The sequence below is a fragment of the Peromyscus maniculatus genome, chromosome 5 (genome assembly GCF_049852395.1).
Source record: "Peromyscus maniculatus bairdii isolate BWxNUB_F1_BW_parent chromosome 5, HU_Pman_BW_mat_3.1, whole genome shotgun sequence".
Taxonomy (NCBI): Eukaryota; Metazoa; Chordata; class Mammalia; order Rodentia; family Cricetidae; genus Peromyscus; species Peromyscus maniculatus.
Genome location: NC_134856.1, coordinates 129,533,618 through 129,551,945, shown reverse-complemented (window position 1 = coordinate 129,551,945; position 18,328 = coordinate 129,533,618). Strand labels below are relative to the sequence as shown.

Genomic DNA, 18,328 nt, shown 5'->3' with positions numbered 1-18,328 from the left:
GTCTAGTGTTTTCCTCTTTATGTGTGAGAAGAATGAGTAATAAAAAAATCAACACAAATCTCATCCAAAGGCAGTCCTTCGACTTTGTAAGGTTCAACATCAGATACATCAAATTCTAAAAACACCACAGACCGGGGAAGGAGATGAAGGCTAAGCATGGTGGTGGCAGGGAGGACATAGGTTTTTAAGAAACCCTCGGTTAATTTTTAACCTGCTTATGTTCATTCTGTTCATTTCTGTTGAGGTATTACCCCTTCAACTGACAGCTAGGGACGGTGACATTTCATATCTCCATAAATGTTTGACTTGGACTTCATAAAAAGTCCCTTGGGTCTATAATACTTTTATTCTTGTATAATCTGAAACAAATCCTTTCCTTTTAAAAATCAAACAGACCACGTTTACACACAGTTCACTATTTACAAAGCACCCAATTAAATCCTACTTAATTCTCCCACTCTAAAAATTCCATCTAACTGGTATGTAAAATACCTATTACATTAAATGTGTGATGTTCACAAACCCTGGAGTTAACAGCTCACCTAGAAAATATGACTTTCCCGGAAGGGAAGGGTCCTAAATCAATTCTATGGTATTAAAGAAATCACACCAGAAGTCACAGTACAAGACAGATAAATCTACTTTTAATTTTCACATGTAAAAGTTACACATCACATGAAATTGGACAGGAGCTTAGTGGTAACTGACATCACTATAGTGAAAATCATTTTTATAAAAAAATAATCTAGATGTGGTCATCAGAATTTTTGGTCTACGTAAGTTAATGTTTGAAGATCGACTTTTATCCCTGCTTGAAGGATTTTCCATTATGCTTTTATTTTTCTTCTACTGATGCCTATTAATATTCTTTGGAGGAAGGAGGGCAGAAAATGTCCGTTTCCAAGAGTTTGTCCTTTGGTAGCAAGCAGAGAACATCTTTCATTTCTATGACTTAAATAATCTGTACAGATATGAAACTTCATGACATTATGCTTTAGTGTGAAATGAACGACAAGCATTTTCACTTCGATAAAAGCAGATTCCGTAGACTCCTTAAAGAGCCAAGCATTTCTCCATCCTATATGTGAAATCACGCAATCTATTTTTTGACCTCAGTTCAAAAGGAAAAAAAACCCACACACTTAATTCTTTATATATTACACCATAAAACCCTGTACTTAAAAACTGATAAGGTATGTTTTCAACATGTACATCTCAAATACAAAGGTTCCCATCTAGGATAAAGAAAACACATCTGGATGGACTCAGACGAGTTTATTTTGTGATTAAACATCTCATGCAGTCATGCAAGACCAGTACCTAAAGCTGTTCCTTCCGAGCCTCAGATACTGGAGACTGGGCAAAACCAAAAACAAATCAACAGCCTGGCCAAACAGAAAACACATTGAAATATTAAGAGCTCTGCAAGGGAGCTGAAAAATAATTTTCCAAAAGAAACATTCCCATAGATTAAAAAAAACACACACATAATATTTACAAAAAATATTTAATTAAAAATATTTTATAATTACAGTAGTCTATTAAAGCGCATATACTTTCTCACACTTTATAGAACATCTCTATATATACAGGGTATGAAATGTCACTCACTTATCTATACAATATGTAACATTCTTGCAGGGAAAAAGTTCCCTGCCCTGTTATAATCATCTATTTTAAACAATAGATGTAAAACAACGTATCTACAATGCTCTGGTATATTAGTAAAGCTTCAAAAACAAAAACAGTTCCCTCGTCACAATGTAGCCTCTAAAGTTGGGATTCACTATTGGTCTTCTACTTAGCAGTCTTGTCACACTTAAGCTTCAAAGTTTAACTGCACCTCCAAAAGGGTGATAAAAATAACCATAGAAATGTACAATTCACAGCGGTTATGAAAGAAGAAACAAAAGAGAATACGTACGGAGAAAGCTTGTGAACGTGCAAAAAATTAAAAGTGAATGAAAGTTTTATTATTTTTTCCTCTCTCTCTTGGAATGATGAGACGAGACAACGTTTCTAGAATTGCTGAAGTATTTTCTCCCTTTCCTCCGGTGGCTTTTTTCTCTTAATTTCTGCTCTGGCCCTCCCTTTCTAGGGCTCCTGGCTCGCTCGTGCTCAGGCGGCCGCACACCTGTGGAAGAGGAATGAATAGAGGGGGTGTGTGAACCATCTCGCTGCAGACTAACTGGCGCCACCGACCAAACTCAAGACATGCATGATCAACAACCCAAAACAAACCGCCGGGTCAGACAACACCCGCAGCCCGCAGCTCAGCCAAGCGCCAAGGAGGCAAATGCGGGCCGGGGAAGGCCAGGGGACGTGTTCTGGGGGGCTCTGCCCGCATCTCTCTTTGTGGGTGTCAGGATGCTCTGTTGGGGATGAGGGCTGGGAGAACTCGGGACACTGGGGCAGTTTCCACGCCCACGAGGGTGCCCTCTCCCAGAGATAGTGGAGACCAGCCGAGCCTGTCGGTCACAGCGAGAGGAACGCGGTGGGGACAGCAGCTGATGAGCCTCGGCAGAGTGACCCCCGAGTTGGAAAGCAAGTGCGGACTGCCTACCTAACTGGGTGGCAGAGAAGGTGTGTGTGTGTCCACGGGGATTTACGCTCCGAAATGCTGGGAGACAAAGATCGTCACGGTGCCTGGCACCAGCAGCCCCCGGGGACGTGCGACCCTTGTGATCCACCACCCAATTCGGGACCTGAGCGCTCACCTGGCCAGCGCGGCTCAGCGGCACAGAATGCTGTCGCTCTGCTTGTTCACGGCGCCGGCCTGGAACAGCAACCCAACACCAAGGGAAAGGTTAGGGTGTGCAGACAACGCCGTCGCCACCGCCCGGGAGCTGTCCTGGGAAACTAGGCAGACGCGCGGAGTCCCCACCCCAGCCCGAAGCTGGGGAAGCCCCCTGAGCTGCAAGGGACAGTCCTGGAAACGCAAGGCTCCGGGTCCCTACCGGCTTCTGCACCGGCACTTGCGATCACCTAGCCCAGCAGGCGGCTCCCAGAGGAGATCCGGGAAGCCGTTGCTATTCCCTGGGAGAAGGGAGACCACCCCTATCTGGCCGCCGGGCCACCCACCGCCCTCGCTATGCCCAGGGGTGGGGGTGGGGTGCCCGCCGAGGGTTCTCACCGGGTCAGTGTTGAGCGCGGTGAGCGGGGTCCGCGGCGGCGCGACCGGACAAGCCCCGGTCGGGTGGAGCGGTGGCGCGGGCGGTGGCGGCTGTCTCAGCAGAGCAGGGTGCGTCTCCAGCGCCAGCTGCAGGTCCAGGATGTAGTCGATAACGTGCTGCAGGATCTCCACTTTGCTGACTTTCTTGTTGGGCGGGATGGTGGGCACGAGCCTCCGCAGGCGGCTGTAGCAGTCGTTCATATCACACTGCAGGCACAGCGCCGGCTCGTCGGCCGCCGCCTCGGCCGCTTTGCAGCGAGCTGCCGCGGCGGCGGCGGCAGCGGCCGCCGAGCCACCCAGGCTGTGGCCATGCTCGGCCAGGCAGCGTAGCGCCAGCTCCCCGCCGCCGCAGCCCGACGGCGCCTTTCGGCCCGAGGGGCGCACCGGGCTCACCGCCTTCATCGCGCGCGTCCTGCGCGAGGAGACCCGCTGGGGGACTAGCGGTCGGTCGAGCGAGCTCCCGGTCTCCGCCCGCGATGCGCTTTGCTCCCCTCGCCTGTGCGTCCGGCGCGCTCGCAGCACTGGGCGACCCCGAGCCTCAGAAATCGACGGGAGAGGGTCGCTCGGGGTTTGGGCAAGCGGATCTCAGTTCCCAGTGAGCGACACTCGACCCACAGCAAAAGACAAGAAAAATCAAAAGCCCCGGAAGAAAAATAAAGTAGCCCACCCTGGTCTGAGTCGTTCCCTTCCGAGCTCCGACTCGGGTGGATCGCCGCCACGGCACTCCCCTAGCCGGCGACTACCCTCTCGAAGTAACGACTCCCAACCGCGCCTCCCCGCTCAACGCCTTCGCCGGGCTCGCGGCGCAGCGGTATTTGTAGAGCCGCGCGCCCTGGGGGCGGGGCCAGCGCGCGGGCCGGGTCGCCCGGAGAACCGGACTTGGGCGAGCTGAGCGCGCAGGCGGTGGCGCGGAGGGAGGTGGCGAGGGCGGGGCGCCGGGCAACCCGGGGGTGGGGGGTGGAGGTGGGTGGGAGGGTGAAATGGGCGGGGGGTCTGGAGTGACCAGCCAATCAGGAGGCCAGTGCCTCCTCGGGGAATGACGCTCGGGCCAATGGGAAGGGCACTCCATTCCGTCAACGCTGTGGGAGGGGATCTGAGAAAATGAGAACTGGGTGGGAGTCGAGCCAGGATGGAGAGTGCCCGAGGGAGGGGAAGAGACCGAGAGAAGTTCCTGCGAAGAACTAGGGGAATGTGCTGGCTGGAATGTGTTCTCCACGGGCCCAGGATGCTGAGAGACTATACGCCTTGCTCGCAGGTCTCCTGTCATTCTTCAAAGTGGGGCGCTCATCTCCCAGGCACCCGTTCCTAAGATTCTAGTGTCTTCAGAAGGACTTGCTTTCAAGAAGCACGTTGATTCATTTGTCTGTGTTAACCCCCCCCCCCCGCCCCCTTGCTATCATCATTCATCTTTCACAATTGCGGAGCCCATATGATTGAATGGAATGGGTAGCCTTTCCATATGTATGTATGCGTATATCTGCACGCTAAAGCTTAGCATAAGAAAAAATACAGGAAAAGAATGCCGGGAGCCGGATCAAATGCAGGGTTTCTAATGAAGGGAAATACACATAAAACAAGGTCCAAGATCGTGGTGGGTCTTTCTTAGACTTGTCCAGAAGCGGAAGTGGGCTTAAGACATGAAATTGCTTTGCGGGCGTTAAATAAGAGCACGCAAAAATTAAAAAATGCACGGACACGATCATGACATATAATATTAATCTGATTCATGTAAAATTTATACCTGTAACTTAAATTAAGCCGTTAATGGATGGCTTCACATATTTCAGGGCACCTTGCTTTGAATAAGGGGATAAGAATAGTTCAGAGGCTTCCCTGTATGGCTACAAAATATTAACATTCACATCTTCACATCTCCAGACCCTGTGCTCCTGCTTGGGCCCCACCCTGCTACAAGGCCTGTTCCTTTAAGGAGTGTGTGTGTGTGTGTGTGTGTGTGTGTGTGTGTGTGTGTGTGTGTTAGCAATTTAAGAAAAAAAAAAGTTCAAGTTTTCAAAAATAAGTGTTGCTTGTGTGTCCCCTTCAAGGAAAAAAAAGAGCTCTTTGGATAGCAAATGAGCATAAAACCCACGGCTCACAGGAAATGAATTTTGAGTGCTTTCCCCCTCTAAGCCCTCCCACCTTTAGACACGCTTGGAGATGAATTAACCCGAGAATTTTCTTCCTTCCCATACATGACATGGACTGGTGCCTTCATTTTCACTGATAATTGAAAGAGATGTGGTCTTCACTTCTTCTGGCCACCCCTGGATGGGCTTCACTCTCCGCCCGCCTGCCTCTCAGAACTCCAGTACCCGTACTAGGCAGGTACTTTGTTTTGCCATGTGTGTACATTATGACTCTTTGGCCACCATTTCCCCAGAGTGCATTCCTTTCTTCCCGATGAAATGGAGTGGACTATTAAATATCTGTTTCAAAGATGGATACAACAATCTTCCTCTCCCCAAATCCTTAGAGGCCACTGTCCCTAATTATTGGAAACAAATGACATTCTTGTTTGCTTTTGTGCGCAGTCTCCATCCATACTTGCCGAGAAAAATCAGTTACAAAATGCAAAGTAGTATTCTCTCCCAAAGTCCTATACATTCTTAATATAAACACACAGAGAGGGAAAGTGGGGGAGGGAGTGAAGGTAGACAAAAGCTAGTGTATTTGTTATCACCACATTTGATACTAGAAATACATACATACATACATACATATATACATACATACATACGCACACACACATGCATGCATGCATACATACATACGGGCATTCGATCAAGTTTTTGGAAAAACCTCACTATGTCCAGAGCACACAGAAGTATCAAAAGTTTATCTAGGCTAACCTTATCAACAATAAGACTAAAGTTGTAAATATGTGACAAGTCTTCTTGGATTTTGCTCTGTCTCAGAGATCCACACCTTACCTGTGGTGAACATCAGTTCTAGGACTTGTTGTAGGGCAGGGCTTAAAGGTAGAAGTATTGGGCTACCGTGATGCAGCTAGTTGGAAGGAGTGATCTTCACCAGGTGATGAAGAACGCCCAGGAAAAATGTGATCCCCGAACCCTGTTGATGCAGAAGGCAGAGACAGCTATTGTATGCTTCATTTTGAATCAGGAGGCATGAAGACAATAAAAAATTAAAGTGCTACATAAAACGGTAAACAATGGGATTACGGAATATGATCTTGTGCTTTTAGGCCTATGAAACCAAAGAACATCGGAGTTCATGCAGCGTGTTTTCTTTTTAAATTCTGAGGCATAGACACTTAGATGACAGAAAAACTGAAGTAAAAAAAAAAATTCTGTGTTCAGTAATTACCAGAAATTGAATTAACCTTGTAAGTTGTTACCGCTACTGCTTCAAGGAAGAAACATAGCTTGCCCATGACTCTTCCTTTTACAGAAAAATGTTATACTCATACTTGTAAAAATGAGGTAGGCTAGTCCAAACTCATTGCTATGGAAGTGCTAGAGACTCAGAATTTACCTCAGTGGAAATCCAGAATGAAACAATTCATTGATTATCAGGGAGCTTTGGTGATGAGGGACATGTATACACCCACTCGAGATGAAGAGATCTGCGGGCCTGTCTTGAGGGACGTTCTAAGTGTTCATCAGACCCTTGCTTAGATTTCTGGTATCCCAGTGTTTACAAGAGCACCCAAAAACATTGCACTATTTAGCTTGTAAGTCCTTTGAAGCCTGTATCCTTCTTTCTCTAAGGCCTGCAAGGGACCAGCAGGTTGGTCCAGACACACAGAAACACACGTGTTCCCATGTTCTACTTTCCTGTAGATGTTAGAAGTGGTCACAGGAGACACATGCATTCTTTTAGGGCACTGGGGACCATTATGGACTCTCTGGCTGCAATGTTCCTTGCTCCAAAAGAGTGAGCTAGGGAATTACAAGTCAAGTTCAAGGCTGTTCTTACTAGGCACTTGAACACTTACCTATGTCAGGGCTGCTGATGTGCGTCTAGGAAACACTGACAACTTCCTGGTGTACCTGGTCTTAGAAAAGTCAAATAAGAAGAGCACCTTACACATTGAATGTGAATAGGCAGATGTGGTCATCAAAAATGCCTTATTTGGGAGACTTTTTAAGGCATTAGAAGTAGGTGAGTTTTCAAAAGCATTTCTCATATTAAACCAGAAAAAAAAATGGGAAGGAAGAGATAGATTTTAGTGAATGCTGATAGTCTGCACTCACTTTAGGCTTCTCAGCTTAATACTTCATATTATTGAATACCTGTAGAACTTTTATATTTTATGTTTATGATACATACACTTCAGTAAATATATGCTGTGTGATCTCTCTACAAAAAATAATGTTAGGCCAGGCGTTGGTGGCGCATGCCTTTAATCCCAGCACTCGGGAGGCAGAGCCAGGCGGATCGCTGTGAGTTCGAGGCCAGCCTGGGCTACCAAGTGAGCTCCAGGAAAGGCGCAAAGCTACACAGAGAAACCCTGTCTCGAAAAACCAAAAAAAAAAAAAAATAAATAATAATAATAATAATAATAATAATAATAATAATAATAATAATGTTAAGTCCCGAGTACTATGTCTGGCATCTAACAAGTGAGCAATGTTAAAATTTATTGTTAATTTTGGCAAATATTATCTGCTAATCTCTGCTTTGTCTTTTTGTTCACTTAACAGTCTCTTTGGGGAGCAGTTGTTTATATTTTCATTTTCACAAAGTCGAGTTTATCAGTTTATTCTCTTAGGAATCTAAGCCATTTCTTTTCTAACACAAGGTAAGGAGGTTTTCTCCGATGTTTTCCTCTCAGTGTTCAGTATTTCCAGGCAGGGCAGCTTTCATGGTGTGCAACTTCTGAGCACTCAGAGGGTCACGGAATTGGAAGGGCCCCTGAGAGCTACAGCACTCTGCAGTTGCCATCTTGAAATTCTTAGCCATCATTTATCTACCTATCTATCTATCTATCTATCTGTCTGTCTGTCTGTCTGTCTGTCTGTCTGTCTGTCTGTCTGCCTGCCTGCCTGCCTGCCTGTCTGTCTGTCTATTTACTTTGGTTGTTTTTGAGACAGGGTCTCTTTAGCTGAGGCTGGCCTCAACTTCACGGTATGGCAGAGGCTAGACTTGAGCTCCTGATTATCCTGCTGGGTTTATAGCTCTGCATCACTATGCATGGCTGTTTTAGCAATATTTGAACACGAGAAAGTGAGTTTTGGTTTTGCACTGAAATCCACAAATTAGATATTTGGTCATTGTTTTCTGCAGTGTGTTTAAGTCTGTAATCTTTCTGTTTCATGTGTGGTACAAGATAATGAAAGAGGTCAACACTTTATGCATTCTGGTTCAATTGTTCTAGCCAAAGAGACCATCCTTTGTTCCTGGTATTGCCTTGACACTTTCTTCAAATCAGTGTTGTTCTACATTAGCCTTGAAACTCTGTTCCCTTGACCTGTTTGTTTTTATGCCACAACCACATTGTTTTGATCAGGGAATCTTTATGATGAGCCTGGAAAGCAGCTAGTGTTGGATAATATGATCTTCTAATGCATTTTGGTTTGGGGCTGTCCTGGCTGGGTACATTGCATTTCCAATTGACTTTTAGAATCCATTTTTGAAGTTCTTTCCAGAAGAGTTATATAAAAAACATACAAGGACTGAAAGTGACTCAGAGATAGGTAGAGAACTTGCCTCTCATGGATAACACACACACACACACACACACATACACACACACACACACACACCTATACCAAGGTAAAGTAAAGTGCTCTCAAAACTCAATAATAAGAACCTGCGAAGTGTTGGGATTATGCAGAGAAACTGGAACTATCCGATACCGCTGGTGGGAATGTGAGTGACCATGAAGAAATGAAGAGGTGGGAGAAGGGTGGATATGCCCATCATTTCCCCCACTCTGTACCATGTTGCTATGAGTCAGGTATCACAGCGTTAACCAAATGCTGGGAAGCTGCATTCTCAAGCAGGCACAAGGCAGATATTAACTGACTGTAACAGCTAGCACTGGCTCCCCCATCTCTCACTGTGGATGCATTCTGCTAGAACCCACATCTTCTCCTCAGGTCTCAGAAGTCTGCAGTGCCGTGATTCCAGGTCCTAAGGACCCAGCCCAATCATTTGAAAGGCCAAGCTTGCCTTTGTGCAGTTGCTAGATCCATGTTCTGCCTCTGGGATCCACCCTGGCTGTAGCCTCTGCTGACTAGATTACCTCAAATTTGCAGCTGCTTTGGGGGAACACCCAGTGGGTGGGGAAGATAAGCCGCTTCATCCTGGCTCCCGAGAGGGATCAGGAGATAAAAGGGTTTGCTCAGCAAGCTTGATGACCTGAGATTGATCCCTGGAACCTACAGTGGAAGGAAGCACACACACACACACACACACACACACACACACACACGCACACGCACACGCACACGCACAGTTTGGAAAAGAGGCCCTATCATTTCATGTTAAGGGTATGTTACCATTTTTTTCTTCTACACACTTCCCTTGGGAAAGGCAGGATGAAGTGTCCCTTTTCTGCCTCCCACAGCAGAATTTTCTGATAGGTACTGTATTTTTTTTTTTCACTAAAATTGTATGGTATGATCTGTGTGAGCCTTGTGTCATCTAACAAGAAGATTCACAGGGCAGACTGAAGATTTCCTACTCTGGAAGCCCCAGGAAAAGGCCAGTCAATAAACAATGGGGATAACACAGTAGGATGCTCGTACACGCGGCATACTCAATACCCCCCCAATGTCTATGCCATCCATGCAAGGAGCTTGTACTAGGGAAATGATTGTGGAGACACCAATGAGATAAGTGCTTGTGTTAGTTCCTCATTGTCCTTTAGCAGAGACATTCGAGACCAGAATTATTAGTATTACAATTAACTCATCCCAGAGGATCCTGGTGTGCATCTGTCTGCTGCTTTCTCTCTTGACCCAGTTATTAATGCTTGAAAAGCCATTACCAAGAATGAAAGACCTTTAACTCTGTTTCCTTCTCTTCAAAAGAGAAGATAGAATAATTCCATGCTGGAGGAACTTGTTCTTAAATGCATTTTAACTACTCAGAGGAAAAAACAAAATAGTGTTTTACAGCCTATAACTGAGTAGTGAGGTTCCTCTGCCCACATCTGCATTGACAGAGAGAAACTACATTTCTATTTTGTTGATATCTAGGTCGAGGTTGATAGGAGCAAATGCTATGCTCAAGAGAGTTATATCTTTTTTCCCCTGGAGAGGAACTGGGGGAGCATTTTTGTAGACACCCCCAGTTGGTTATCAGTGGATGTTGGGGAGACTGTGGTATCAATGATCTTCATCCTCTTAGTAGGAAATAACAGTACAGTCAACAAAAGGTATGAAAACTCACTTGTATGTGAAATCAGCAAAGCAATTTTTTTTTCCGACTAACAAAGCACATATACAACAACACCCTAAAGAACTTCCAGGTGAAGAAGAGCTGGAGGACAGGGGACTGGCTTGACTCTGAGCTCCATCAGCATTTGGTGGCTCTCTAGCCAACAGTCCAGGCACAGCAAACTATGTCTTCAGAGCAGTGCTGTGAGAAACAGCTCTTCAATTCAAACGAATCAAGTGCGAGGCTTTGTGAGGTGTTTTCAATGAAAATGTCTCCTACAGGCTCAGGCCTTTCAACACTCGGTGCCCAGGTGGTGGTGCTGTTTGGGGAGAGTCAGCCTTGCTGGAGGAATGGCATCCCTAGGCTCCAGCTTTGAGAGTTCACCCTCTCTCCCACTTCCAGTTCTCTCTCTGCTTTGTGCTTGCAGTTAAAGATCTCTGACCTCTTAGCTTCCTGCTACCACTGCCCGCTGCCATGCTGTCCCTGTTCTGAAGCCTCCAACCCTCTGGAACTGTAAGTCAAGAAACTTGTCTGGCATGATAAAAGACCATGACCAAAAGCAACTTAAGGAAGAAAGTTTATTTTGGCTGATGATTTCATAGAGAGAATCCATCATGGTAGGGAAGGCAGGCATGGCAGCTGGAGCAGGAAGCTGAGAGATCACACCTCAATCAGAACAGGAGAGAGAGAGAGAGAGAGAGAGAGAGAGAGAGAGAGAGAGAGAGAGAGAGAGAGAGAGAGAGAGAGAGAACGGAAGCAGGAGAAGGCTGTAAGCCTTCAAAGCCGACCCCTATTGCCATGCTTCCTCCAGCAAAGTTCTGTCTCCTAAAGGCTCCATAACCTTGCCAAAAAGCACCAGCAACTGGCAACCATGTGTTGAAATACATGTGACTATGGGGGACATTTCCATCCAAACCACCATATGTGTAATAATCTGTTTACATTGTTTTAAAAATAAATAAAATGAGTGTTATTAGGGAAAAATGTGATAATTACTGTGACAACATGGCAAAAATGCAAAGTGTGTTTCATCAACTACTATGGGCATTAAGAATAATTTGATATTAGAGGAATTTACTGACATGTTTCTTTTTGTAAATATCAGTCATGAATCTGTTCCATTTTTATCGGTAATCTATAACCTGCAACACGCAAGATGCTTTTGCTTGGCAGATGGTTCAGTGCGTGATACTTGTGGGCAGTAGTGTCCACTAATGTTTCTCCCAAACTGTCATCTTTTCTCTGGGAACAGAGTTGGAAGAATGCTAACAGTTTCTTCATCTAGCTTCTCGAAGACACACAGACTGACATGAAGACAAAGGACATTCACAAGCTCCTGGGCAGGAATAACCTGTCTTGTGAAAACCAATGATATACGTGCTTAAGACCTCCAATTATAAATTCTGCCAAACCTAACCCCTCCTCCCTACTCCGTGTGTACACGTCTATACATTTGTGTGCACGTGTGCATATGTGTGTGTGTGAGTATGTGGAAGCTGGAGGGAGCTGGCTTCTGACACTCTTCACCTTGCTTTTTTGAGGCCGGCTCTCTCACTGATCCTGGAACTCTCAGATTCAGCAAGACTGGCTGGTCGGTGAGTTCCATCTCACTGTCTGCCTCCCTAAAGCTGGCATTACACGTGGGAGCCATCACACGTGCCTTCTAGTGTGTGTCCTGGGAATCCCAAGTCAGGTACGAGTGTTTGTGCACCAAGCATTCTGTTGATTGAGCCACTCCCCAGCCCCATTGAGATCATCTGCTCGATAATTCCCAAAACTGTTTCAGCTGAATTAAATTTAGTTCTAGTTAATCTGACACAAACTTGCCCTGTTCATCTATTATACGACAGAACTGGACTTAAAAAGAAAGCAAGTTCTCACTTATATTTAAGATTTACTGACGCTGGTGAATCTTGCTATTTAAAAAAACATTGAAACAAATTCAGCGATTGAGACATACTGTGTTCTGCGCAGCAACACAGGCCTGGAAAGGACACAGTTGGGGCAAAATAAAACCGTGCAGAATAACTGCGGCTGGAGGTCGAAGGGCGACTCCATCAGCGGAAGGTGTTCCGAGCCTTGGGAACAGTGTGTGCAGATGCTCGGAGGGTAACCGTTAAAGTTCCTGTCCCCTGCTTCGGTTTGAGCTTCAGCACTGGTTCCCTTACACTCTCTCAGCGCTTTTCTTCCTCATCCCATGACGGTCCTTCCTGTTGAAAGGCTTTTCCATCCACCCTTCTTCCATAGGACTTAGTGATACATCGCCTCTTCATCCAGGAAGCTGCCTATCTTTCATTTACTCCCCAAATATGAGTACTTAAAACCAATGCCACCAGTTTTATATTATACAATAAAGTACATATATATATATATATATATATACATACATATATATGCTGTAAAAAAGGAAATACAGACCAACATACAGATTAAAATAAAGCCTACCCATAAATCATATCTGTAAATAGCCTTTGTTATTTTATTACCTGAATTTCAAGTTTTCCACCATATGTATATGTCATAAAATATAAATAGTCATAAAATAACATGACTATTCTTTCTGGAATGAAAAGTTGTAGTGCAGTACTTGTAAATCTCATTTTTCACTTCATATAATGTGAAATGTTTCCTAAATGATAGTTACTTGTTTGTGTCCTAATTTTTATGGTTGCATCATATTTTCTTACATGGATAATCATAACTTATTTAACAAACATAACATTGCAAATATTCATATTGTTTCCATTCTTGCTGTGTGTTCTTATAGAGTCCAATGTGCACATTTCCTCTCAATGTTGCGTATTACATAATGGTTTGCATTTTTTGATATGCTACTGTGCAATTATTTTCGAGCTAATTCATTCTTCTGGGTTTGGGTGTGCCGCTGGAATTCACACGTCGGAAACTTAGTCCTCTGTCATATGTTAATGATGGGAGTGAGGCCTTTGGGAGGTGACTGAATCATGAGAGCCCAGCCTTTCTGAATGGAACAATCCATTCATGGACTGAGAGAGTCCTGAGACAATGACGGAGTGAATTAGTTATCCTGAGAGAGGGGCTGTAATAAAAACCAGCCTGGCCAGTTTTCATCCATGTCTTACTGCTTGGGACTTTACAGAGTTCCTTCCAGGAGCACTGTCCTACCTGGCACAGGCCCTAGACCTTGGACTTACAAGTTCAAGTTCCTAGAACTATAGGAAACAAATGTCTATTCTTGATACATTATCTCATCTCAGATATTTTTATTACAGCTACAGGAAGCTCTTCTCTCTCTCTCTCTCTCTCTCTCTCTCTCTCTCTCTCTCTCTCTCTCTCTCTCTCTCTCTCTCTCTCTGTGTGTGTGTGTGTGTGTGTGCCACAGTGCACGTCGTGCATATCCAGTCAGTTCTCTCCTTCCACTGTGTGGTTTCCAGTGATCAAACTCAGCTTGTTGGGCTTGGCAGATATTGCTTTTAAGCACCAGACAACCCAGCTGGACCAGAACAGTCCCTAAACAGTTGGGACTGCATGTGCTCAGTCCTCCACGTAGCCACGGCATTACCTGAATTTGCAGACAATTCCAGATTTGAGGGATGAAGAAGCAAGTAATGCAGAGGTGACATCCAGCTGAAAGACCCTTCTCAAGATCCCTCTCACTGGTGGGACAGCACCTGGCTGGGGAGGGCACGTGGCTCAGGGTCACAGGCTCTAGCTGTCCTCGCTCCTGTATTGTGAATAGAAATCCCAGATCCAGGATGCTCCAGCTCTTCTTGTTCCTACTTTCATTTTAAAATCCTTCTACCAAGGACTATAATGCACCCTGAACAAGACCTATTTTTTAGCCCAGGAAGGAAAATTTGGATTTGCGATCATCAAGTTATCTGTGCATTGCACTAACTGATAAATACCTGAGCTTCTCAGAGATAATACAGAAGAGAAAATGCCAGGGGCAGAAGCAAGGATCCAGGGCTTACACGTGGGAAAGCAAGTCCAAGGAGCCAAATGTGTTTGTATTTGAACTAATGAGCTCGTGTAAGAGCAGCTGCTAGATGTGGTACATTTCCTAGGTGAACACATAGAATCTACTCTGCATTCAGATAGTTATACTTGGGAGTTTGGACTGAAAATTATCTAGGTCACTTCCAAATGCAGGATTCTATGACCTAATCATCCTTTTACATCACCATGCACAGTATTTTCTCTTCATTTGAAGACTTCAGTGGCTTTGCAATTTTAGATGTAGTAAAATACTTCACTAGTTTACACTTTTAAAGATTTACTTATTTTTATTTTATATGTGTTTGGCCTGCATATATGTCTGTGTACCACATGCATGCCCAGTGCCCACAGAAGCCAGAAGAAGGTGTCTGATCCCCTGGAATTGGAGTTACAGATAGTTGTGAGTCTTCATGTATGTGTTGGGAACCAAACCCAGGTCCTCTGCAAGAACAGCAAGTGCTCTTAACCACTGGGCTATATCCCCAGCCCTCACACGCACTTTTAAATACCTAAGGTCATTTTAGTACCAGCTGTCAAGAGATGAATGGGCACCTTGGTGATAAAAGATGGTGGCCCAATACCAGCGATACTAATATTTCATCTTGCAAAAAGTCAGTGTTTATTTCAAAGCCTCCAGCTTGATTTCTGTGCCTTGTGTGTTGCTGTCGAGTGCTGGTCTCATCTATGCCATGCAAGAGAGTGGCTGTGTCGTTTTGTTTTCTTTAGAGAGTCTTAGCTTCTGTCATCAAACCCATGTAACTAGGACCTTATATATTTAATACAGTACTCACAAGTGAACAAACAGAAAAAGGGTAACCTCTTCAGACCACTATAGCTGTTCATTTTTGCATGATGCCAACTCAACATGGTAAAATGGAGATTTTTTTTCTAGAAATTGACAAACAACCAAAGTTTTTTTAAAAAAAATTCAGATTATACATGGGCATATATATGAGTATACTATTAGAAGACTAGTATGCTATGTATCAGTAAAGGCAACACACTCTCTGGGCTCTGGAGTCATTTGAATAAAATGAAAGAGATGGCCGGCATGCTCTATTAAACAAGCACACAACAGCAACAAGGAAAGAGGCAAGAAAATAAAAGCCACCAAAAAAGCAAAGTTCTGTCGCTGCTGTGTTACCTGGCATGGTTCTTTATTAGTTCCTCGCTCGTCATCTGAGAAGGAAATGTTCTAGAGCAGCATGGTTAAAATCAGCCCTGAGGAAGCCCCGTCTAGCTGCATACTCCGAACATGGAGTATGGCTCCAAAAGAGCAATTCTGACTTCTATAACCTGTATAAGAAAATCATTCCCACCACCCCAGGGTCCCACTGTCTAGATGAATTCTGGATATCTGACAAAATTTTATTGACACTAGACACTAAGAAGTTAAGTTTATAGCACTCTAAACAGGATCTGCAACAACTCTCGTCATAGACAAGGGTGTTGTATTACCAGACTTAGTCTTCTAATTAAATCAGGGAAACAGGCAGCTTCCCTAGAACTGTGTTACATTATGACCACATTGTAGAGCCTGCTTTGTTCACATCTGCATCTTTTCAAACACATAAGGAACTTAATTCCTAAGGAGACTTGACTTGTTAGAATTATTCACTCATTAACCTAGTCCTTACATTTCCCCTGGAAACAGAAACTTTTATAATAATAATAATAATAACAATAACAATAACATAATGCTTTGGTCTGTTTTGTGTTACAACTATAATACCATGGGCTTAATAATTTATGATGAAAAGATACTTACTGGTTCATATTTCTGGAAGTTCAGTATTAAGGTGCTAACATCAGGGGAAGACTTGGCTGCTGTATCTGTGCCATGATCCATGCCAGAAAGGCAAAGACAGAGCTACGGAAAGTGAGCACCCAAGAGTGGATAAGATTAGTCCTTCCTTAAAGAAAACACTCCCAAATTAACTAACCAATTCCGTCAATACTCAGTCTGTTATGAGAGTGGTGTCCCCTGACTCAAAGAGCCCTTAAAGGTCCTACCTCTTGGTACTGCTGCTTTTTTGAGGCTTGAGTATCCAACTATTGACTTTGGGAGACTCATCCAAACAATAACAAATCTATATTTTATTCTGTGACTATGTCCAAAGGGCCTGGTGAGATGGATGGCTCAGCAGGTGAAGATGCTCTCCACCAAGCCTGACAGCCTCAGTTTGATCCCCAGGGTCCACATAGTGGAAGGAGAGAACCAGCTCCCTCAAGCTGTCTTTTGACCTCCACACATGCCCACCCATACATGTATGCACATTCATACACAAAAGTAAATGAACGTGAACATTTTATAAATAGACCCTAGGAATTACACTTACAGACATGAGTTACTTTAACGAAGTGGTAGATAAAGTTCTCTTACATCATTGTAAAAATCATTGGCACAGTGATGGCCTTGGCAAAATGGCAGGAGTTGAGAGTGGGTTAAATGGTCCTCAAATGTTGTGTACACTCTCCTGAGTAATTGCTTTAAACACAAACATCTGGGTACCGTCTCCAGTTGTTACGTTTCGTGTGACTAAGATATAGTGAATTAACGATGACATTTAAAAAAAAATCAGCAGTGAAGTTTAGCAGTAAATATGTAAAAATATTGTACATAGTGGAGTTTTACCAAGATTATGAAATGTGAATAATTCATGACAATTTTTTTGAGAATTATTTAGGCAAAAAGTTCACAAGTCAAAATATTGTGTGTGGGAATTCACTGGAGGGAACAAAGTGAAGATGAATGATGAAGATAATGGTGATGATGGTGGTGGTGATGATGGAGATGATGGTGATGGTGGTGATGATGAAGGTGATGGTGGTGATGGTCATGGTGGTGATGGTGATGATGATGATGATGGTGATGATGGTGGTGGTGGTAATGGTGATGATGGTGATGGTTAATGGTGGTGATGATAGTGGTGGTGATGATGGTGATGGTGGTGATGATGAAGGTGATGGTAATGGTGATGATGATGATGGTGATGGTGAATATGACGATGACAACGTGATGGTGAAACATGATGCTAACAGTACATAGTACCTTCTGGTTACTGAATGGGACTAGGCTCAATAAATTCATTTGTTTATTGAATACTGACTGACTATGTCATTATCACTAGAAAGTAGCTTTACATATAGATATGATACAAACAACAATTTAGACAGATTATCTCAGAATAAAGACTGAGTAAAATCAGTTACCATCTTACCATCAGTAAAGGAAGTATTGGAAAGAACAAGAAGTCAGTCACAGGCAGAGGGATTAACTATCTAATCTACAATTATATATATGTGTATATATATATATATATATATATACATATATATCTGCATACACATATGTATGTATTCACCCTCTTGTAAAAATAACTTGCTTATTATTTTAATGGGAATATTCATGTGCATGCTGTATTTCAGACAATATCAAGCTGGGCAATTTTTAAAAGCTTTGTTCATGTGTGTTGGTATTTAGCCTGCATGAACAAATGGGCCCCATGTGCACACAGTGCCCACAATTGCTAGTAGAGAGTTTCAGATCCCCTAGAACTGGAGTCAGATTGTTGTGAGCCACCATGTTGGTGCTAGGATCCAAACCCATGTCCTCTGCAAGAGTGCTCTTAACTGGTAAGTCATCTTTTCAGCCCTCAAGTTAGAAATTATTTTAAAAATAAATATTGAAATGCTTATGACAGCAGGGTAAACTGGCCCTCCAAATAGAGTCTCTTAGAAAAGAAGGGGATTTCCCCAGCTATGTTTCTCTTTGGGAAAGTCCTGGGACAGTGTGACCACTGCAGCAGCCATGGCATGGTGACTGAT

General features: G+C 43.9%; 1 protein-coding gene across 1 annotated transcript; it reads right to left on the bottom strand.

Annotated features, from left to right (window-relative positions):
- Window positions 1-1,488: 1,488 nt before the first annotated feature.
- Id4 (inhibitor of DNA binding 4) lies at window positions 1,489-4,006 on the bottom strand. The gene is made up of 3 exons (XM_006995672.4): window positions 3,134-4,006; window positions 2,718-2,776; window positions 1,489-2,134 (listed from the first exon to the last, which is right to left on the bottom strand). The coding sequence occupies exons 1-2, from the start codon at window positions 3,572-3,574 to the stop codon at window positions 2,732-2,734; spliced, it is 486 nt and encodes a 161-aa protein (XP_006995734.1). The 5' UTR covers window positions 3,575-4,006; the 3' UTR covers window positions 1,489-2,134; window positions 2,718-2,731.
- Between the last annotated feature and the right edge of the window lie 14,322 nt (window positions 4,007-18,328).

Coding starts and splice junctions, on each gene's coding strand:
- Id4 (XM_006995672.4), bottom strand. CDS start 3,574: ATGAAGGCGGTGAGCCCGGTGCGCCCCTCGGGCCGAAAGGCGCCGTCG. Junction 2,777..3,133: donor CCGCGCTCAACACTGACCCG/GTGAGAACCCTC, acceptor TTGCTGTTCCAG/GCCGGCGCCGTGAACAAGCA.